The sequence below is a fragment of the Sciurus carolinensis genome, chromosome 1 (genome assembly GCF_902686445.1).
Source record: "Sciurus carolinensis chromosome 1, mSciCar1.2, whole genome shotgun sequence".
NCBI classification, from domain to species: domain Eukaryota; kingdom Metazoa; phylum Chordata; class Mammalia; order Rodentia; family Sciuridae; genus Sciurus; species Sciurus carolinensis.
This window is the reverse complement of record NC_062213.1, coordinates 86,094,182-86,113,881: the sequence shown is the minus strand read 5'-3', so window position 1 is coordinate 86,113,881 and position 19,700 is coordinate 86,094,182. Positions and strand designations below refer to the sequence as shown.

The window sequence follows — 19,700 nt, the reverse complement described above, 5'->3', positions numbered from 1 at the left end:
AATTCAATGTGATCCCCATACTCCAAGCCTGTGACTATTGTGCCATCATTCTTGTAAATCTCTCCTTGTGGTCTCTCTGCACTTCCCTTTTTATCAGTGTGCTCACCTTTCATTATTATTTCTGTCCCTGTTGAGTTATTTCATGTATCTTAGTTCTTTCAGTTTTCCTTGTCATCCTTAATATTAGTACTGACCATGCATTTGAAGGCCCCTCTTGAAAGTGCTTCACTTGTGTACTACTACTTTCTTTGCAAAGCCTAACTCTAGTTCTGTTATTCTGACTTCTTGCCCATGAGCCCTTTTTCTGCCACCTCAGCTATGTTTATTTCTGTCCCCTCCTTCAGTCCCTTCCTTCCTTGCCTCTTTACACTCTGATTTGCAGATCACTGTCATTGTTGTCCTTGGTTTACTTGAATTGAGGTTTTTTTTTTAACTTGACTTGGCATTGGAGAATTGATGTCCAAGGAGTCAACTATAACAGTGACATTAACAGTAATAAAGTTATAAAATTATCTATAAATTTATTTTTTAAAATTTATACCATTTGAGTTAAAACTCCAAAGTATGTATTTGTTGAAATTAAAAATGGACCAAAATTAAATATTATTTTCTCATTTGTTTTTTTAGTTCTACTTATTACTGCAATAAAATACACATTATAAAATTCACAGTTAATCTTAGATATATGGAACCACTGATCTATATATCTATTCTTATGTGCATCATACTGTTTTGATGTACTAGGGATTGAACCCAGGGGCTCACTGCCACTGAGCTACATATCCAGCTCTTTTTATTATCGTTTTTTAATTCGAGGCAGGATCTTGTTAAGTTTCTGAGGCTGTCCTGGAATTTGCAATCCTCCTGCCTCAGTCTCCCAAGTTGCTGGAATTACAGGTGTGCACCAGTGTGCCTGCCTTGTAGTAATTTAATGTTATTAATCTAAGAATGTTTTGTCAATGTTAAAGTACATATTTGCATCAAACCTGTACTCCTGTGTAAAGAATCGGTTGATTTCTAAAAAAGAGGTTATATGGTACATTATTAAGCCACTAGTGTATTCTGAATGAAGTTAATTTCTGCTCATCAAAAGTGGACAGATGGGCTTTGGAACCTTTGTGAGTCCTGTCATCCTAGATGTCATAAACGCCCTCCCCATATTATACATCTGTGCAGTGGCCCTGGGGTTATTGATCTTTTGTCAGACACTGTTTCTTTGGCACCAGAAGCAGGTCTTTAATATGAAATTTGTTAGAAAGAGGTACTACTTGTAATGAAAAATAAAGTTTGCGAAGCCTGGGTTGAAAAGTCTACACATTTAATGACATTCTAATAAAAAAGTGATTCTCTAACACGTATGCAACCTACATAAAGTAAACATATGTGTTAAGCAACATGACTGGAAGGAAAGGGAAATAACATTTTGAACTTGTTTTATCACTAGGCACTCCCACTTTTGAATTTTTTTACTGTGAAGTCATCTGGAACCCTCCCCCAAAAAAGTCATTTTGTACTTTGAATAAGCATAATGAGTGGTGCTCGCTGGCAAATCCTAATAGGACTTTTCATAAAGAAGAGTGAAATCATGCAAATTGCAGGATCATCATGTTAAGCAAAATAAGCTACTCTCAGACAAGTGTCACATGTTTTTCTCATGTGAACTCTAGAAAAAATATTTTAAAAGGATATGTAAGTAATTGGAAGGGGAAGGGAACTAGGAGAAAGGGAATGCGGTAAGAGAAGGAAGTAGAGAGGGCATGTATGATCAAACCCTGTTATGTGTGTGTATGGAAGTGTCATAATGAAACCCATTTGTATGAGTAACATGTACTAATAATTGTAATAAAAAAAGTAGGGCTTTTGTCTTACATCCTTACCTTCTGGGAGATGTACTTAACCTAATTCCTAGACAAGGTAGGTCTTAGTAAATGTTTATTCCATTGATCTTTAACATGTGGATTAAATTGATAAAATTTGCTAATAATTCCCCTTCCAAATGATAAATTCTGGTCTTACGTTAACAGTTGTATGATTTTTGTCAATTGATTTTATTTGGTCAATTGCATTAATTTTTCCCATCCCACCTTTTTTTTTGGTATGGGGAAAAACCATACCCACTGAAGGATGCTTATCCACGGAGGCACATCTCCAGCCCCTTTTTATTGTTTTGAGACAGGGTCTCACTAAGTTGCTTGGCCTAAGTTGCTGAGGCTGGCTTTGAACTCGTGAGCTTCCTGCCTCAGTCTTCCAAGCCACTGGGATTAAAGGTGTGCACCACTGCACAAGGCACATCAATTCATTAATTCAACAAAAATATATTAGGTTTCTGCAATTCACCAGGCATCATTAGGTGCTGAAGATAACAGTGGTATCAACCATTCTCTTTTCTCTTGGTTTATAACCTAGATGAGCATATGGGCAATTTATATAGATGCCAAGACAGATAAACTGGTGGTCTTTGAGGGAGCATTCAGTAAGGGGCACCTACCCTCTTGGGACTAAATTCCCAAGTTCTTGGATGGCTACAACAGATATGATTGAGAACACATCTTTAAGCTGTACCAATATTATTGGTTTGCTCCTTATCCTGGGCTGAGCTTGCAATTATTTGTTAGAGTCATATTGTCCTTTTACAAAAACTCTTTAAGACCTTGGATGACTCTCACATTCTCTGGAATATGTATCATTCACAAACAGGCAACTGGAGTAGACAATTTTCTAGACACTTTTCATGCTAAGTCCTTTAATTTCTCAGTCATTGTACAGTGTGCATTCTCAGCAGCACAGAATGCTTTACCATGTTTTGATCATTGCTGATCCTGTGAAGGCACACAGAGTGATAGTTTTGTTCATATGTAGTGTACAGTCTGTCTTTTGAAAGAACTTAATTCAGTGGTATAGACCAGTGACTTCTCAGATTTTTTTTTTTTTTTTTTTTTTTTTTTTTTTTTTGTGGTACTGGAGATCAAACCCAGGGCCTTGTGCTTGCAAGGCAAGCACTCTACCAACTGAGCTATCTCCCCAGCCTGACTTCTCAGATTTTAATGGTATTCCTGGGGCTTTGTAAAGCTGCAGATTTTAATTCAATAGGGATGGGACTTGAGATTCTGTATTCTTTTTCCATATTTTTTATTGGTGCATTATAATTGTAATGGTGGGATTTGTTGTTACATATTCATACATGCACACAATGGAAGGTTCTATATTTCTAACAAGCTCCCAGTGATATTTACCAGTCAGTAGGTTATACACACTTTAAGTAGAAGAGTCTAATAAACAGTATATTGGGTAAGGGACTAATGGAAGTGTATTTAGCAAATAGACACTATTGAGTAGGAAATGAAGACTGTGTTTTTGATGTATATATTTAATTATCTTGCCTTATACAGAAGGAAGAATTGTCTTAGGTGTCCTGATTCTGTCTTTCTGAATTCTTTCTCCCTCCTTTGTCTTGGCCCTCTACTGTAAATTTCTTTGGTGTTCTCCAGGCCCAGATTTCTGACTTGAGATCCACTGATTATCAGAGCATGTGTATTTGTGTGTGGGCATTCAGACATTTCAGACATTTCTCAGTTGGGCTATGTATACAATAATTTTTGCCCTGGTCTCTGCCCTTAGCATCAGGGCAGTCCCTGGTTGGGCAGACAGTGGATGTTTCAAATTTAAATTTTACCTTTTCAACTAAAAGTTGCAATTCACACTCATTTCTAACCTTTTCCAAACTGAATTGATGAAGGGATGTCTTTGCAGGTAGAGGCATTATTTTCCAGAAGTGGGCATAATGACTTGCCATGGTGAGTCCTCCCTTACTCTAGCTGGGTCACCTGGTGTTGGCAAAGTCACAAAGTGAAAAGGCCAGGGTGGGAAGAAGCAAGTGATTAGATAAAGTTGCAGAAATGTGAACGTGTAGTAGAAGATGAAAAGGGAACTTAGGATCTTGCAGTTCTTGTCATTGCTAGACCTGTGGAGGATTGTTTTTGTTTTTGTTTTTAAACATTCAATGATACATATTTATGAAAAAATTGTAAGCGACCAAGGCAAATAAGTTTGTAACAGATACAAACAGGTACATAATAGATATTTGTCAGTTTATTTACTATGTGGTTAGAATGATGATAAGGAGCACTGCTGTGCGTTGAAAGATCTTTATTTGTATTCCTTTTTCTCTTGTTTTGAACTTTAACATTTATGCACCCCCCACTTTCTTTAGTATTGAACCCAGGAGCACTTAACTATTTTTTTTTTATTATTGTACACAAATGGGATACATGTTGTTTCTCTGTTTGTACATGGTGTAAAGGCATACCATTTGTGTAATCATAAATTTACATAGGGTAATGTTTGATTCATTCTGTTATTTTTTTCCCTTCCCCCCATCCCTCCCACCCCTCTTTTCCCTCTTTACAGTCCTTCCTTCCTCCATTCTCGCCCCCCTCCCTAAACCTAACTCTAACCCTAACACTAACTCTTCCCACCCCCATTATGTGTCCTCATCCAGTTACTAGCGATATCATTCTTCCTTTGGTTTTTTGAGATTGGCTTATCTCACTTAGCATGATATTCTCCAGTTTCATCCATTTGCCTGCAAATGCCATAATTTTATCATTCATTATGGCTGAGTAATATTCCATTGTATATATATACCACATTTTCTTTATCCATTCATCAATTGAAGGACATCTAGGTTGGTTCCACAATCTGGCTATTGTGAACTGAGCAACTATGAACATTGATGTGGCTGTATCTCTGTAATATGCTGATTTTAAGTCCTTTGGGTATAGGCCAAGGAGTGGGATAGCTGGGTCAAATGGTGGTTCCATTCCAAGTTTTCTAAGGAATCTCCATACTGCTTTCCAGAGTGGCTGCACTAATTTGCAGCCCCACCAGCAATGTATGAGTGTACCTTTCTCCCCACATCCTCGCCAACACCTGTTGTTGCTTGTATTCTTGATAATCGCCATTCTAATTAGGGTGAGATGGAATCTTAGGGTGGTTTTGATTTGCATTTCTCTTATTACTAGAGATGTTGAACATTTTTCCATATGTTTGTTGATTGCTTGTACATCTTCTTCTGTGAAGTGTCTGAACTGCATCCCTAGGCCTTTTTTTTCCCCCTTCAGTTTGATCCCTTTTAATTTATTTTGAGACAGGGTCTCACTAAGTTGCTCAGGCTGGCCTTGAACTTGTGATCCTCCTGCCTCAGACTCCCAGGTAGTGGGATTGCTGGTGTGTATCCCTGTGCTAGGAAGAAAGTCTTTTATCACATTCCAAGACCTGCAAGCATTTATCTTTCTGTGATTATGTTATTAAAAATTTTTTTAATCAAGGACTCTTGTTAGCACTTCTACCTGAATATGACCGTTCTCTAATTTTGAGATCAGTTCTTTTGAGAAAAATTTCTCACCTGATAATGATGGCTCCAAATATTTGGTTACCCTGAGTTTCAAGGTGTGTTCAAGGAAAAAGTCAACTACTTATCAAGGGTCACCTAAGTTAAAGGTGAATCCTGCTTGAATCAAAGTTGGGGAATAATGACATCATGAGCTACTTTTGTGTTAGGAATCTATCTTTCTTTTTTTTTTTTTTTGTACTGGGGATTGAACCCAGAAGTGCTTAACCACTGAGCAACATCCCCAGCTCCTTTTTATATTTTTGTTTGGAGACAGAGTCTCATTGAGTTTCTTAGGGCCTATCCTTGTTAAGTTGCTGAGGCTGGCTTTGAAACTGCAATCCTCCTGCCTTAGCCTCCCGAGCCACTGGGATTATAGGCGTGCATCACTGTACCTGGTGAGGAAGTATTTTTATCATTGAGAAGTATGTCTGTTGTTGTCATCAAATGTACTTGTTTTTGAAAGTACCCAGAAACCACTCCAGACGTGGGAACTCACACAAGAGATTTTATTAAGCAGACAGGCAGAGTGTCTGCCCGCAGGGTGAGAGAGAGAGAGAAAATGAGAGAGTGCAAGAGTGAGAGTGAGTGAGAGAGAGAGAAAGTGAGGAGGTGGAGCCATTCTTAAGTAGTGAAATTTCGTGGGCTATTAACAATGGACCAATGGCTGGTGAGGAGGTTTGTGGGCTAACAATCTGGACCAAGTTCTGGCTAGGAAGTTGGCGGGCTAACAATCTGGGTTGTAAAGTGGTGTGGGGGAGGCAGAATAATGGCAGCAGCAAGATAGCAGATCTGATGCCAACATTCCTCCCTGTTTGTTTTTATAGATACTGGGGATGGGACAGTGGTGGGTCTTCTGTAGCTTCTTCCTGCAGGTTAGGGGCAAAGAGTCTCATTCCTGTAAGAGGATTAGGGAGGGCTTTAGGTGGGAGCAGAATTTTTGGAACCAGAGGTGTCAGTAGTGAATCTCAGTTCTCAACTTTGGGTGTCAGGGGCTGGTAGTCTTGAAGGAGAAGGGGTTGATTGACCAATTGGTTGGTGAACTTGTGTGTGTCCGCCAGTTGCAGAACTTGTGTATCTGATCTTGTAGGAACTTCTGTAGGCAATTTAGCAGGCATGGTCCTGTTTAGGAAGATCTGTAGACCTTAAAACAACCCAAAATTTCTGACTCTGGTAGTTTCTCTTAATAATTATCAGGCACTCCTGCCTAAGAATTTCTTTTGTAGCCTCCAGTCTTACTTATTCTTGGGGCTAACATAAGTGTATATCTTAAGTTACGTATAACTATTGTTTCTTCTTTTATTAAATGCCCAGGAATGGCTATGTTTTGGTTTTAACTGCTTTGCTAAGCATTCAAGATCAAGCTGGGTCAAATTGACTTTGTTCTTATCTGTTGTTAAGGATCAGCTGTGTTCCCACAGGGGTTACTCATGGGGAACTTGAGAGCAACTTCTTAGCTCCTTTAGTGCCATTCACTAGGTAGGGTCTGCTGATGAGGTGACTTCCTTTGGAAGCAGCAGGGATGTCTCCCTTTTTCAATGACCCTCCTCTTTGTAATAGGTGCACTGATTGGCTTTTCATCCTCTAGTGGTCTCATCAATCTCCCTGATGGGGAGGTCATGTGGCCCAGAGTTGCAACTCTCCTTAGAGAAGTTCTCTCATTCCTTGGGTTCCAGCTAACTTAGAGGGCAAGAAACAAATACTGGTTTTCTTGGCCCCTGTATTTTAATCTCAATCTTTAAGTTTGATCTTAAACATCTAGCAAGCCAGTCTCACCAGTCATGAAGTAAGAGTACTGGGTTTTAACTTTAATGTTAATGACTTTATAGTTATTTACCCCCTTTTATCTAATTGGGATCTATATTATCTGTCCTATAGGTGGTGGCTTATTATTTCAAATTAATTTAGGTTGTCTGTTGTTGAAGTAGTACTTCTGCAAAACAATCAGGCAACAGTTATAGAGTTTAACATAATGACATTACATCCAAAACATAAATCAAGGAAAGGCTGAGAGAGCTTTTAACTTTCCTTTTGTGTGGCAAAGTGGCAAAATGCTTCCATGTTTAGAATATTAATGTTTAAGTATGTTACCCCATGGAATTTAACATTATTTAACATTAGCATTTTAACTTTATATATTAATCAGATATCTCTAAAAAACACATTTGAAAAAATCAAGATATCAGACAAATGTATTTAATTGTATCTGCCATAGAAAGAATTGATAATTAGACATGTTATAGACATCAACATTTTATTAATTTGACCACCTGGTGACTTGTGAGGTAAATAATTTCAAAGACTTTCATTTGTTTACCTGATTTAAATTGAACCTTTTTAAATCACGTGAATTAAAGTTATCTGGATCCATTTTTAAATTTTTTCCATTTTTAAATTTTAATTGAGTGGTACATTTGGATGCACATATATAGATAGACAACACTGTATCAGATAACAGGATATACACATAACACAAAAGCAAAGGCCTTGTAGCTTTTTATAGGTGAATCTCCATCGCAATGTAGAAGATGTTCAAAAATAACTCTAGGGTTGAATAAAAATAGAACTGATTAAAAAACCATTAACCTAGGTATGAAGGATCAAAATTGTGAGCTCAAAAAAATAGCATTTAAGAAAAATAAAACAAAACAAGAGTCCTAGAAGAAAAAAATGATAATGGCCATTAATTATAGCATGAGAGAGTGAGAAAGAGAAAGAGGGGGTGAGAGATGGCCATTAATTAGGGGGAGAGAGAGAGAGAGAGAGAGAGAGAGAGAGAGAGAGAGAGAGATCTCTTGTTGCAGCCCAGGGGAAGTTTAAAATGGACATTTTTTTTTCTTCAGTCTCATGTTGGTCCCTTGCTGAGCCTGCTGCAGTCTACATTTCAATGTAGGCTTCAACAAGGCTAGGCAGGGGAAATTGCCTAGGGCTTTTTAACCCTTTTTCCTGGTTGGTAATCAGGTCAGGTTTGGATTCAGAAAATTATGAAACATTATCTCCCACTACTTTTGAGGAATGGGGCTGCTATATCACACTCCTTATTGTGACATGCCACTGGCTGTTGGGCTGGTTAGGGTTACTTCCTACACCATCCACCTCCCATGGGGGGCTAGAATATGTGCATGGGAACTCGTGGCAGGGACAGAACGGGGCAAAGGAGATGGAGGAGCAGGGGCCAGAGAGGCCTCTGCTGCAGGGGACCAGCATGGGGGTGGTTTGTTAGCTGAGTTGAAGTTGGAGGAGGAGGAAGGATTAAGAGGGGAGAAGAAGCCAAAAGGAGGTAGTGTGCAAGAAAGAGAAAGCTTAAAGATAAGGAATCCCTTTCCATCTGCCTGCTCACTGCCATTATGTGGCCAGTTTGAATTGATTATCTAAAGGATAAATTTTGGTGGTTTTATGCTGGGGATCAGATAAAGGGATTTAAGATTGTCTAGTAGACACTCCAGGGGTGAATTTGCTGGAATGGATGACCCAGATTCCATGGTGGAGACTGATACAGCCAAGTCAGTGTCCAAGGTGTCCCAAGGTCACAGACTAGTTGGCTGGAGACGAGAAGGCAGCACAGTGATGGGGGTCATCACCTGACCATCAGTGTGTGCCGGGAAAAAGCTGAGAGATTTGAGGACCTGACATCAGGATTTTTGAGAGAGAGAGAGAGAGTGAAGAGGAGCCTCAACCCTGAGAGAGAATCTCCACCATAAATATCAGGGACCCAACTGTCAGATAAGGTCAACTAAGGGGGCCAGCTGTAACTGTAAAAGTTGTGGTTGGGGAAACTCCCACTCCTCAACTTCCTTGAGGGTGCTGGATGATCAATGGTCGTGTCTCAGGTTAGCAGAGGAGTGTTTAAGAAGACCTAGGGGAAAAGCTCACCAATCTGAAGTCAGTGTCTGGATGTGGAGGAGAGCGTCCAGGCGAATGGAAGTTGAGACCAGTATCTGGGGGTCTGGGGAGAAAGAAGGGATTCCACTCGCCTAAGTGGCAGTAGAACAGCCCATCCAAGTCACGGCACCAATGAAAGCACCCAGAAACCACTTTGGATGTGGGACCTCACACTAGAGATTTTATTAAGCAGAAAGGCAGAGTATGTGCCCACAGAGTGAGAGAGAGGGAGGGAAAGAAAGAGAGGGGGAGAGAGAGAGAGAGAGAGAGAGAGAGAGAGAGAGAGAGAGAGAGAGAGAGAGAGAGAGAATATGAAAGTGAGAGTGAGTGAAAGAAAAAGTGAGGAGGAGAGAGAGAGAGAGAGAGAGAGAGAGAGAGAGAGAGAGAGAGAGAGAGAGAGAATGAATGGTGGTGGAGTCATTCTTAAGTAGTGGAATTTTGCAGGCTAATAACAATGGACCAATGGCTGGCAAGGAGATTCTCAGGCTAACAATCTGGGTTGTAAAGTGGTGTGGGGGAGGCAGAATAATGGAAGCAGCAAAATAGCAGATCTGATGCCAATAGTTTTCTCTAAGCAGAGAATAGAATGTATGAATAAATACTGTAACTTCCAGAACTTTGTCATTAGCTCAGGTTTAACAATACAAGTTTCAAATTGAAACAAAGTATTGTTGATACTCTAATTCACTCATTGATTCAATGTTGAACAAATACAGATAGATACTTGTTTGTATCTACACTTCACTGCAAATACCTCACATTACTAGATGGTGCAATGTACCAGATTTATAGACTTTATATTTGAATCTCATTAGGTAACCTTGCAGAGTGTAGACAATCCCCTAATGGACATGTGAATATATTAGGATGGACATGTGGAGGAAGTGAATACACCTTTGAGTCAACCTGGTATGGAATGCTGACCAATAGACTTTTTATTAGAGGGTGGTGACCAACAGCTGATCACATTTTCTTTCTAAGCATGAATGATTTGTGCTTTTTCTTTCTTTATGTGTGTGTGTGTAGGGGGGGGTTAGGGGGGTTCTGGGCTTTGAACCCTGGGTCACTTCACCACTAAGCTACATCCCCAGTCCTTTTTATTTTTACTTTTTATCTTGAGACGGTCTTGCTAAATCACCGAGCCTAACCTTGAATTTACAATGTTCTTAGGCTGGAGATGTAACTCAGTTGGTAGAGCTTACCTCAAAAGCACAAGGCCCTGGGTCCAATGCCCAGCACCACAAAACAAAACAGAAGAACAAAATACAATACTCTTAACTCACTCTCTCAAGTTGCTGGGATTGTAGGCATGCACCACCACACATGGCCTGTACCACCTTACCTGGCCTTCCAGTCTGTTTTCCAGTGTGGCTTACCATTTTACCACCAGCAATGTAAGAGAGTTCCAATTTCTTCACAAGTTCACCAACACTTGTTTTTCTTTTTAATTCTAGACATCACAGTGGGTGTGAAGTGGCATTTCATTGTGTTTTTTCCTAATTACTAATAACACTGAGCAACTTTTTATGTGTTTATTGGCTGTTTGTATATCTTTGGAGAAATGTCTACTTAAATACATTGTCCATTTTAAAAATTAGTTTGTCATTTTTTGCTGAATACTGGTTTGCACACATTTCCTTCTATTCTTTGAAGTGTCTCCTTACTTTCTTGTATCATTTGATGTGAAAAAGATTTTAATTTTATGCTGTCCAATTTTCTATTTTTTCTTTGGTTGCTTATTATTTTGGCATTTTATTTAAGAAACATTGTCTGGACCAAGCTCACTGTATTAGTCAGGGTTCTTCAGAGAAACAGAACCAATAGGGAATGATAGTTAGTTTTTTTTTTATTATGAAGAATTGGCTTATATGATTGTGAAGGCAAAAACATCCCATGACTTTCTCTCTGAAAGTTGAATACCCAGGGAAGCTGATGGTGTGGTTTAAATTGAACTATAAAGGTCTGAGATTGTGGAGAGTTGATGGTTTAAGTATCAGTCCTTGGGTAAGAGTAGACCAATGTCTTAGTTCAAGAAGTCCAGCAGTAGTAGCAAACTTCCCTTTCCTTTCTTTTTTTCTATTCAGACCCAATTTTTTTTCTTTCTCAATATTGTTTTGGCTCTTCTGGGTACCTCACATTTGTGTTTAAAATTTAGAATCTACTTGTCTTTTCTAAAGCAAAAGAAAAAATAAAAGGCAGTTGAAATTTTGACAGAGACTGTACTGAATCTGTAGCCCACTTTGTGGAGTACTTTCATCTTAATAATATTAAATCTTCCAACCTGTGAACATAGGATGATTGTCAGTCTATTTTGTATTGCTGTAACAAAATATCTGAGGCTGGTGCCTTAGAAAGAAGAGGTTTATTTAGCTCATGATTCTGGTGACTGCATCACAACATGGAGGAAAAGTGGAAAAAGAAGTGACAAAAGTGTGGCCTTGTTTTGTAACAATCAACTCTCACAAGAACTAATGGACTAATTCACTTTGCAAGATCACCATTAATCTCAAGATGGCCCCATGACTTAATTACCTTCTACTAGGTTGAACCTCTTAAAGTTTCCACCCCCTCAACATGTTCACTCTAGGGTCCAAGCTTCTAAGACGGGAAGCTTTGGGGGACAAACTGCATCACAATTATAGCACTGGCTTTCCATTTACTTACGTTTTCTTTAATTTCTTTTAGCAATGTTCTGTGGTTTTTAGCATACAAGTTAGTTGTGTACTTTTTTTTTTAACTTTATCCTGATGTGTTCTATTATTTTTGTACATGGGACTGTTAATTTCATTTTCAGATTATTGCCACAGTTTTTATATGTTCATGTTGCATCCTGCAATCTTACTGAACCTATTAGTGCCAATAGATTTTTGTGTGTAAATTCTTTAGAACTTTCCATATATGAGATCCTGTCATCCTCAGAGATAGTTTTTCTCCTTTTTTTCCCCCTTACCTAATTGCTCTTCCATTATGTTTTGTAGTTAGAATTTCTACCAAGTTCAAATTTCCTGTATAATTTTTACTTCTTATTTTAAAAAAAATCTTCTGCAGATCTAAATTCTACCGTGAACAGTTTATAGCAGTGATCTGATTTTATGTCAGTTTATTTCTTACAATAATGAGCAAGATGAATTGAATAAAAGACTGATGGGTTGTATCTTATGTCTTAGATTATTCAAGGGAGCATATTCTTTTTTTTTTTGGGGGTGCTGGGGATCGAACCCAGGGCCTGTGCTTGCAAGGCAAGCACTCTACAGACTGAACTATCTCCCCAGCACCTCAAGGGAGCATATTCTTAAATCACACTATCATGCAGAAGTGATCTATGGGATTATTTTCCCAATTCTTCATTATACTTCTGAGCATTGTATATTAACCCTCTATGTGGTTGACCAGAAAAAAATAACCAACTGTGGGGATCAAATTAATTTTGGAGCCCATAGTGAGATCAATCAACTCTACTGGTAATTTATCTGAGGAAATTTATAAGAATGTATTTAGTAATTGTATTTGTCTACATTGTCAAATTTTATCTCTTCCCTTGAGGTCTCACTTCTCAGGGTCTCAAATCCAATGGGAAATAAGATCACTAAAAAATTAACATATTTTCCTATAATAATGGAGCAAGAGAGTAAACTTTCCTGACTGTAAAATCCCCCCATTTTTATACTGGTCCCTATTAATATACATTCATTTTATAATATGGAACTTAACATTATAAAACTCAGTGATCTGACCTAGTGTAATTTTCTGTTACTTAGAGTTATTACAACCCTCTGATGAATTTACATAATGAGATTACAGAAAATACAGTGTTTATCATAGTAAGATATAAAGAGTAAAACCAATGACTTCAAGAAAGCACCTTTTATGGACTTTTTCATATAAACAAGATTAATGTTTGGTTCAGACTGGAACTTAGTAGGCAAATTAAATAGTGGTAGAGATATATAATTTGTGTGTGCACGTGTGTGTGTGTCTCTCTAGTTTTTATACAAATAGAGTAAATTTTCTGAATCACAGAGTGGAACCAATCTGTTACCTTGGCTGTCCTGTCGATTCCTGGGCAGCAAAAATCTAAGGCAACACCAGTAAATGGAGACTATCATGCTAAGTGAAATAAATCAATCTCCCCCAAACCAAAGGTCAAATATTCTCTATAATATGCGGATGCTAACACACAACAAGTAGGGGGGGTATGGGGGGCAGGGAAGAAGAGAAGTTCATTGGATTTGATAAGGAGGAATAAAGGGAATATAGAGGGGATGGGAATAGGAAAGACAATAGAATGAATTGAACATAACTTTCCTATGTTCATATATGAATACATAGCCAGTGAAAATCCACATCATGTACAACCACAATAATGGGATCCTAATTAGAATTAGTTATGTATGTATGTACAATAAGTTATGTATGTATAGTAAGTTATATATGTATAATATGTCAAAATATACTCTACTGTCATATATATCTAAAAAGGATAAACAATAATAAAAAACCCATAAAAATAAAATTATATTTTAACTGAATACGTAAAAGAAGAATCTGAGGCAACAGTCAGGGGATGAGAATCCTCTGTGCTCTTCCCAACTCTGTGTTACCAGTTGGGGCAGCTGGCCCAAGTCAGGAGCTCTTGGTTGGTAGAATGTGGAGAAAGAGTAGGGAGTCTTGTTAAAATGAGCTCACAAGTTTTGAAACACTGGCTTACAAAGCAAATTGCTAATACTCCTATACAGCTGAATTGGCAAGTGGCAGAGACAACTAAAAGTGAAGGTAAATAAAGAAAATCTGAAGAAGATAGTACTTTATATTTCATTATAATGATTAACATCCTGGATGAAAACTATTAACTTGTGTGAATAATGGTGTTCTGTTTTGGATGTGCGATGCCCCTTAAAGTTCATATGTGAGACAATGCAGAAAGGTTCAGAGGAGAAATGATTGGGTTGTAAGAGTCTTAACCCAATCAGTGAATTAACCCCTAGTGGGATTAATTGAAGTGGTAGTGTGGCTGTAGGAGATTGGAATTGGGGTGTGACTTTGGGGTATATATTTTCTATCTGGAGGGTGAAGACTCTCTCTCTCTGTTTCCTGATGATGTGAACTGCTTCCCTTTGCCATACTTTTCTGCCATGATGTTCTGCCTTACCTCAAGTTTCTAGGAATGGAGTCAGTCTTCTATGGACTAAGACCTCTGAAATTGTGAGCCCTCAAATAAACCTTTCCTCTTCTATAATTGTGCTGGTCAGATCATTTAGTTACAGCAGCGAAAAAGCTGACTGAAACAAATGTTATCACTTGGCAGTGCCCAGGATTAAGGATTACAGTTGTCCTTGTCTGTGGTTTTACTTTTTATGGTTTCAGTTATCTGCAGTCAATTGCAATCTGAAAATATTAAAAGCAAAATCCAATCCAAGAAATAAACAATTCCTAAGTTTTAAATGGCACACCATTCTAATTACATGATGAAATTTCATGTTGTCCCAATCCATCCTGCCCAGGATGTGAATCATCCCTTTGTCTAGCATATACATGCTGGATATGTTACCTATTCATTAGTCACTTAGTTATCTAATTTATCAGATCAACTACTGCAGTATCATAGTGCTTGGTTTCATTAACCCTTATGTAGAAGCCTAATAGTATGTCACAATACCATAATCTGCTTCAGTTCATCCCATCATGTAGGTATTGTATCATCTTACATCATCACCAGAAGGTGTATTCAGTACAAAAAGATGTGAGAAATACTGTATGCACATAACTTTTCTTATGGTGTATTATTATAATTGCTCTGTTTCATTATTAGTTATTGCTATTAATCTCTTACTGTGCCTACTTATTAATTAAACTTTACCTTATGTATGTATGTATAGGACAAAATATAGTAAGCACAGGGTTTAGTACTGTGTCAGTCATCTTTCTGTCACTATGAAAAAGTGCCTGAGATTTTTATCTCATGGTTTTGTTATCAGTTGGAAGATGGTTCTTTTTCCTCAATTTGGATAGAAATCATAAAAAGGCAAAGTGAAGCTCCATTTAAAAGCTCTGAATCTTGGGTACCAGCAGCTCTCAGCCCTCTGAATTCTTCCAGCAACTGGGGCTAGCAGCTCCTGATAGCTCTCTGTTCCTCTCTGTTGCTCCCTGCTGTCTATGGCTACAGGCCACCCTCAGTCTTACCAGACTTGGATGCTGGCTACTTGCAGCACCTGTAGGTTTTAGTGCTACCAACTCTTCGTGCTACCAGATCAGCCCACTCTACTTGGGATGGAAATTAAGAATAAGCAAAATCTAACCATCTGAAGGAGGCTTTATTAAGATTTATGCTGAAGCATAAGGGGATGGAGTACATGGATTCTTCTGAGAATGGTATGGGAAAGGCTGCTCATATAGACAAACAAAGGGAGACCTTACACATGCTCAGTGTCTGCCAGATAACCCCAGGCTTTCTGCCTAGTTGTGGGTGTGGGAGGGGCTCCTTGCAGACTGGGGACAGCAGAAGAGGTTACAGATGGGTGGAGTCATTTGGGATGGACATATAAACAAAGCTGCCATGGCCACAATAAAAGTCTCCAGGTAACTGGAAGGTATTTGGGGTTATCATGGCTGTCAAAGATGGAAGAATAAAAATTACCTTTTGGGGAGCTTGAGAACTTTCTTGTCTGTCTCAGTTTCAGATGTTTTAGTCCATGATTGCTTTGGGCATGTGGCAGGTCAGAACATCAAGCAAGGAGTATGTGGTGGAGCAAAGTTGCTTACCTCATAGCAGTTGGGAAGCAAAAAATGTTATACAGATTTAATGCAATTCCTATTAAAATCCCAATAACACCCTTTCACAGAATTAGAAAAAGCAATCGTGAAATTCATTTGGAAAAATAAAAGACCCAGAATAGGCAAAGCAATCCTTAGCAAGAAGAGTGAAGCAGGAGGTATCACAATACCAAACCTTAAACTATGCTACAGAGCCTTGGTAACAAAAACAGTATGGTATTGGCACCAAAACCAGACATGTAGACCAATTGTACAGAATAGAAGACACAGAGACAAACCCACATTAATACAGTTATCTCATATGACAAAGGTGCAAAAAAATACATTGGAGGAAAGATAAGGAGGACCTTTTCAACAAATGGTGCTGGGAAAATTGGAAATCCACATTTAACAAAATGAAACTAAACCCCTATCTCTCACCCTGCACAAAACTCAACTCAAAGTGGATCAAAGAGCTAGGCACTAGAAAAGAGATCTTGTGCCTAAAGGAAGAAAAAGTAGGCCCAAATCTTCACCATTTCACCATGTCTGACTTCCTTAACAAGACTCCTAAAGTGCAAGAAATAAAATCAAGAATCAATAAACAGGATGGATTCAAACTAAAAAGCTTCTTCACAATAAAGTAAATAATCAATAACGTGAAGAGGGAGCCTACACAATGGGAGAAAATCTTTACCACATGCACCTCAGATAAAACTAAACATCAAAAAAACAAATAACCCAATCAATAAATGGGCTAAGGAACTGAACGGACACTTCACAGAAGAAGAAAAATGTTTAATCAACAAATATATGAAAAATGTTCAACATCTTTACAAATTAGAGAAATGCAAATCAAAACTACTCTAAGATTTCATCTCACTCCAGCCAGAATGGCAATTATTAAGAATACAAACAACAATAAATGTTGGTGAGGATGTGGGGAAAAAGGTACACACATACATTGCTGGTGGGAATGCAAATTGGTGCAACTGTTATGGAAAGTGGTATGGAGATTCCTCAGAAAACTTGGAATGGACCCACTATTTGACCCAACAGCCCCACTCCTTGGTTTATACCCAAAGGACTTAAAATCAGCATATTACAGTGATGTAGCCACATCAATGTTTATAGCAGCTCGATTCACAATAGTTAAACTATGGAACCAACCTAGGTGCCCTTCAACAGATGAATGGATAAAAAAAGTGCTATATATATACATATATGTATGTATATATGTATATATATGATGGAATATTACTCAGTCTTAAAGAAGATGGAAAAGATGGGATTTGCCAGTAAATAGAAGGAGCTGAAGAATATCATGCTAAGCGAAATAAACTAATCCCCCCAAACCAAAGACTGGATGTTTTGTCTGATATGTGGATGCTAATTCACAAATTCACAATAAGTGGCGGTGGCACTAGGGAAGAATAGAGTTACTTTGGATTAGGTGGAGGGGATTGAGGGGGTAAGGAGATAGGAAGGATAGTAGAATGAACTGGACATTATTACCCTATGTACATATATGATTACATGACCAGTGTGATTCTACATCATATACAACCAGAAGGAGAAATTACACTCCATCTATATATGATGTATTCCACTTTCATGTATAACTAATTAGAACAAATAAAAATAAATTTTAAAACAGAAAAGATAGAAATAAAAAAAAGAGAACAAGGGACTGGATTCCTAATAACTCCTTTGAGGTCATACGCCCCCCAATAAACTACTCCCTCCAACTAGGTCCCACCTCAAGTTTCCACCATCTCCCAAAAGTGCCACCAGCTGGGAAATGTCTTCAATGTATGACTTTTAGGGGACATTTAAGATCCTAACTATAATAGGTATTGTAAGAGGTTTTAGGTATCTACTGGGGCCTTGCAAAATTATTCCCTCCCCAATAAAGGGAGATTGTCTACCATACTTGCAAAATTCCTATTTCTGTTTCTTCTGATCTGTTGGTGAATATCATGGCTGGAGATGACCAGACTGACTTGAAAATAAACAGGCTCAGCAAAACAGCTATTTGAGGAAATTTTACCAGGGCCATTGCAATACCCAGAGAGAAAGCAGTTTGACATAGCCCATTTTCATGTCTTAATTTCCAGAACAGTTTTCTTTGCTATTAATAGGCACATGTGTTATTTTGGTCCCTTGGGAGAAAAAATCCACATGTTTGACCAGAAGAATTTTGCCTGTAGGAAGTTTCCTATGAGAAACAGAATGTTTGTTTATTTGTTTTACTTTTGGTTTCACTAAATGAAAATTGAAAGATCGCAAAGACTAGAGTGGTTTAGTATCAGGCACTTGGAACATGTAATAATGTGTGCACATGTTTTATTAAAATGACCTGTCATTTAGTGACACGACAGAAATCAGAGCAGACCACAGCGCTCAACATTGTATTCGGGAAGGGAGTCTAGCTTGGGAGACATATGCATAAGAAATCTAAGAGGCTAGAAATAGACTGAGTAGAAGCTAGGTCCAGGTCCTCAGAGTATGCAGGTGATTTTCCTTTTCATCTGTTCTGAAGGATTTACTTTTTACATTATACTGTGAACACGTTAAGTGAAACCTAGATAGTGCTAAAGGTCTTTCTTTTCCTCTGTTGCTCTTAAAAATTAGGTTACCTTGAGCATGACTCACTTCCCTTCTAGTTCCAAGAGTGCTGGCGGAAGACATGAGGTAAGACAGAGTCAGGCTGACTGTGGGGGTTATAGAAGGGAGAACTTCAGAAATCTAAAAGGGGAAGCATTGCTCATTCCTGCTTTTACCTAAACACTGCTAATGGATGTGGCAACAAGTTTCCAGAGAAACTATGGATGGAGTTTCTCAAATGATCTTGGCTGTTTTAAAAATGGAAAACCCATTATAAATAGAGACTCATCTTGGAGGAGAAAATAGAGAATGTACCAGAGTCCTGGAGGAATATAAAATTTGTTGGTTACCATCAGGATAATGAATAAGAAAACTAAATGCTAGCAGACTCTTGTCTACTTTCTGATTGAACTTCTGGGTATGTCTAGTATTGAATTTGAACCTGTATGTTCTCTAGGTATCCAAATATTATTTTATAACTTTTGGCATATTATTTTGTTGTGTCTCAGAAGAATTCAGGTATGGTCTTTATAGTTATGGGGTTAATTTTATTTTAATATATAAAAAATTTAATAAGTATGCTAAAATTATCATTTGCAATACATTTAATTGAGGTACCTCGAAGCATTCATTTCATAAACTGAATAAACACATTAAGATTAATACAAAACAGGGCTGGAGTTGTAGCTCAGTTATAGAGTGCTGACCTTGCATGTGTGAGGCACTGGGTTCGATTCTCAGCACTACATATAAATAAATAAAAATCCATCAACAATTTAAAAAATTTATATATATAAAGATACACAAGAATACTCTTTAAAAAAGATTAATACAAAAGTTAATAAATATGGCATCTGTAAATTACAGTTCTAGGAGGAGAGAAGATGGTGGATTAGAGGAAGGATGCAATTCCTAAGCACCAGACCTAAAAGTGGGAAGACTGATCCTCGGTGAGGTGGGTAATTAAGGGACCCCTCTGAAACTTAATATTGAACTGTAAAAGAAACCATAGAGACACAGAAAGTCAGAAATTTCAAAATATAAGAAATATATGTTAGAAATGTGCCATCTT

At 38.0% G+C, this 19,700-nt stretch overlaps 1 protein-coding gene across 1 annotated transcript in view; it reads left to right on the top strand.

The window, feature by feature from the left end:
* Ube2v2 (ubiquitin conjugating enzyme E2 V2) overlaps window positions 1–19,551 on the top strand; it is a 66,484-nt gene extending 46,933 nt beyond the window's left edge. Inside the window, exon 5 of the mRNA XM_047553532.1 lies at window positions 19,496–19,551. Coding sequence (XP_047409488.1) covers window positions 19,496–19,544 — 49 coding nt within the window. The 3' untranslated portion in view covers window positions 19,545–19,551. The remainder of the gene's footprint in view (window positions 1–19,495) is intronic.
* The last annotated feature ends 149 nt before the right edge of the window (window positions 19,552–19,700 follow it).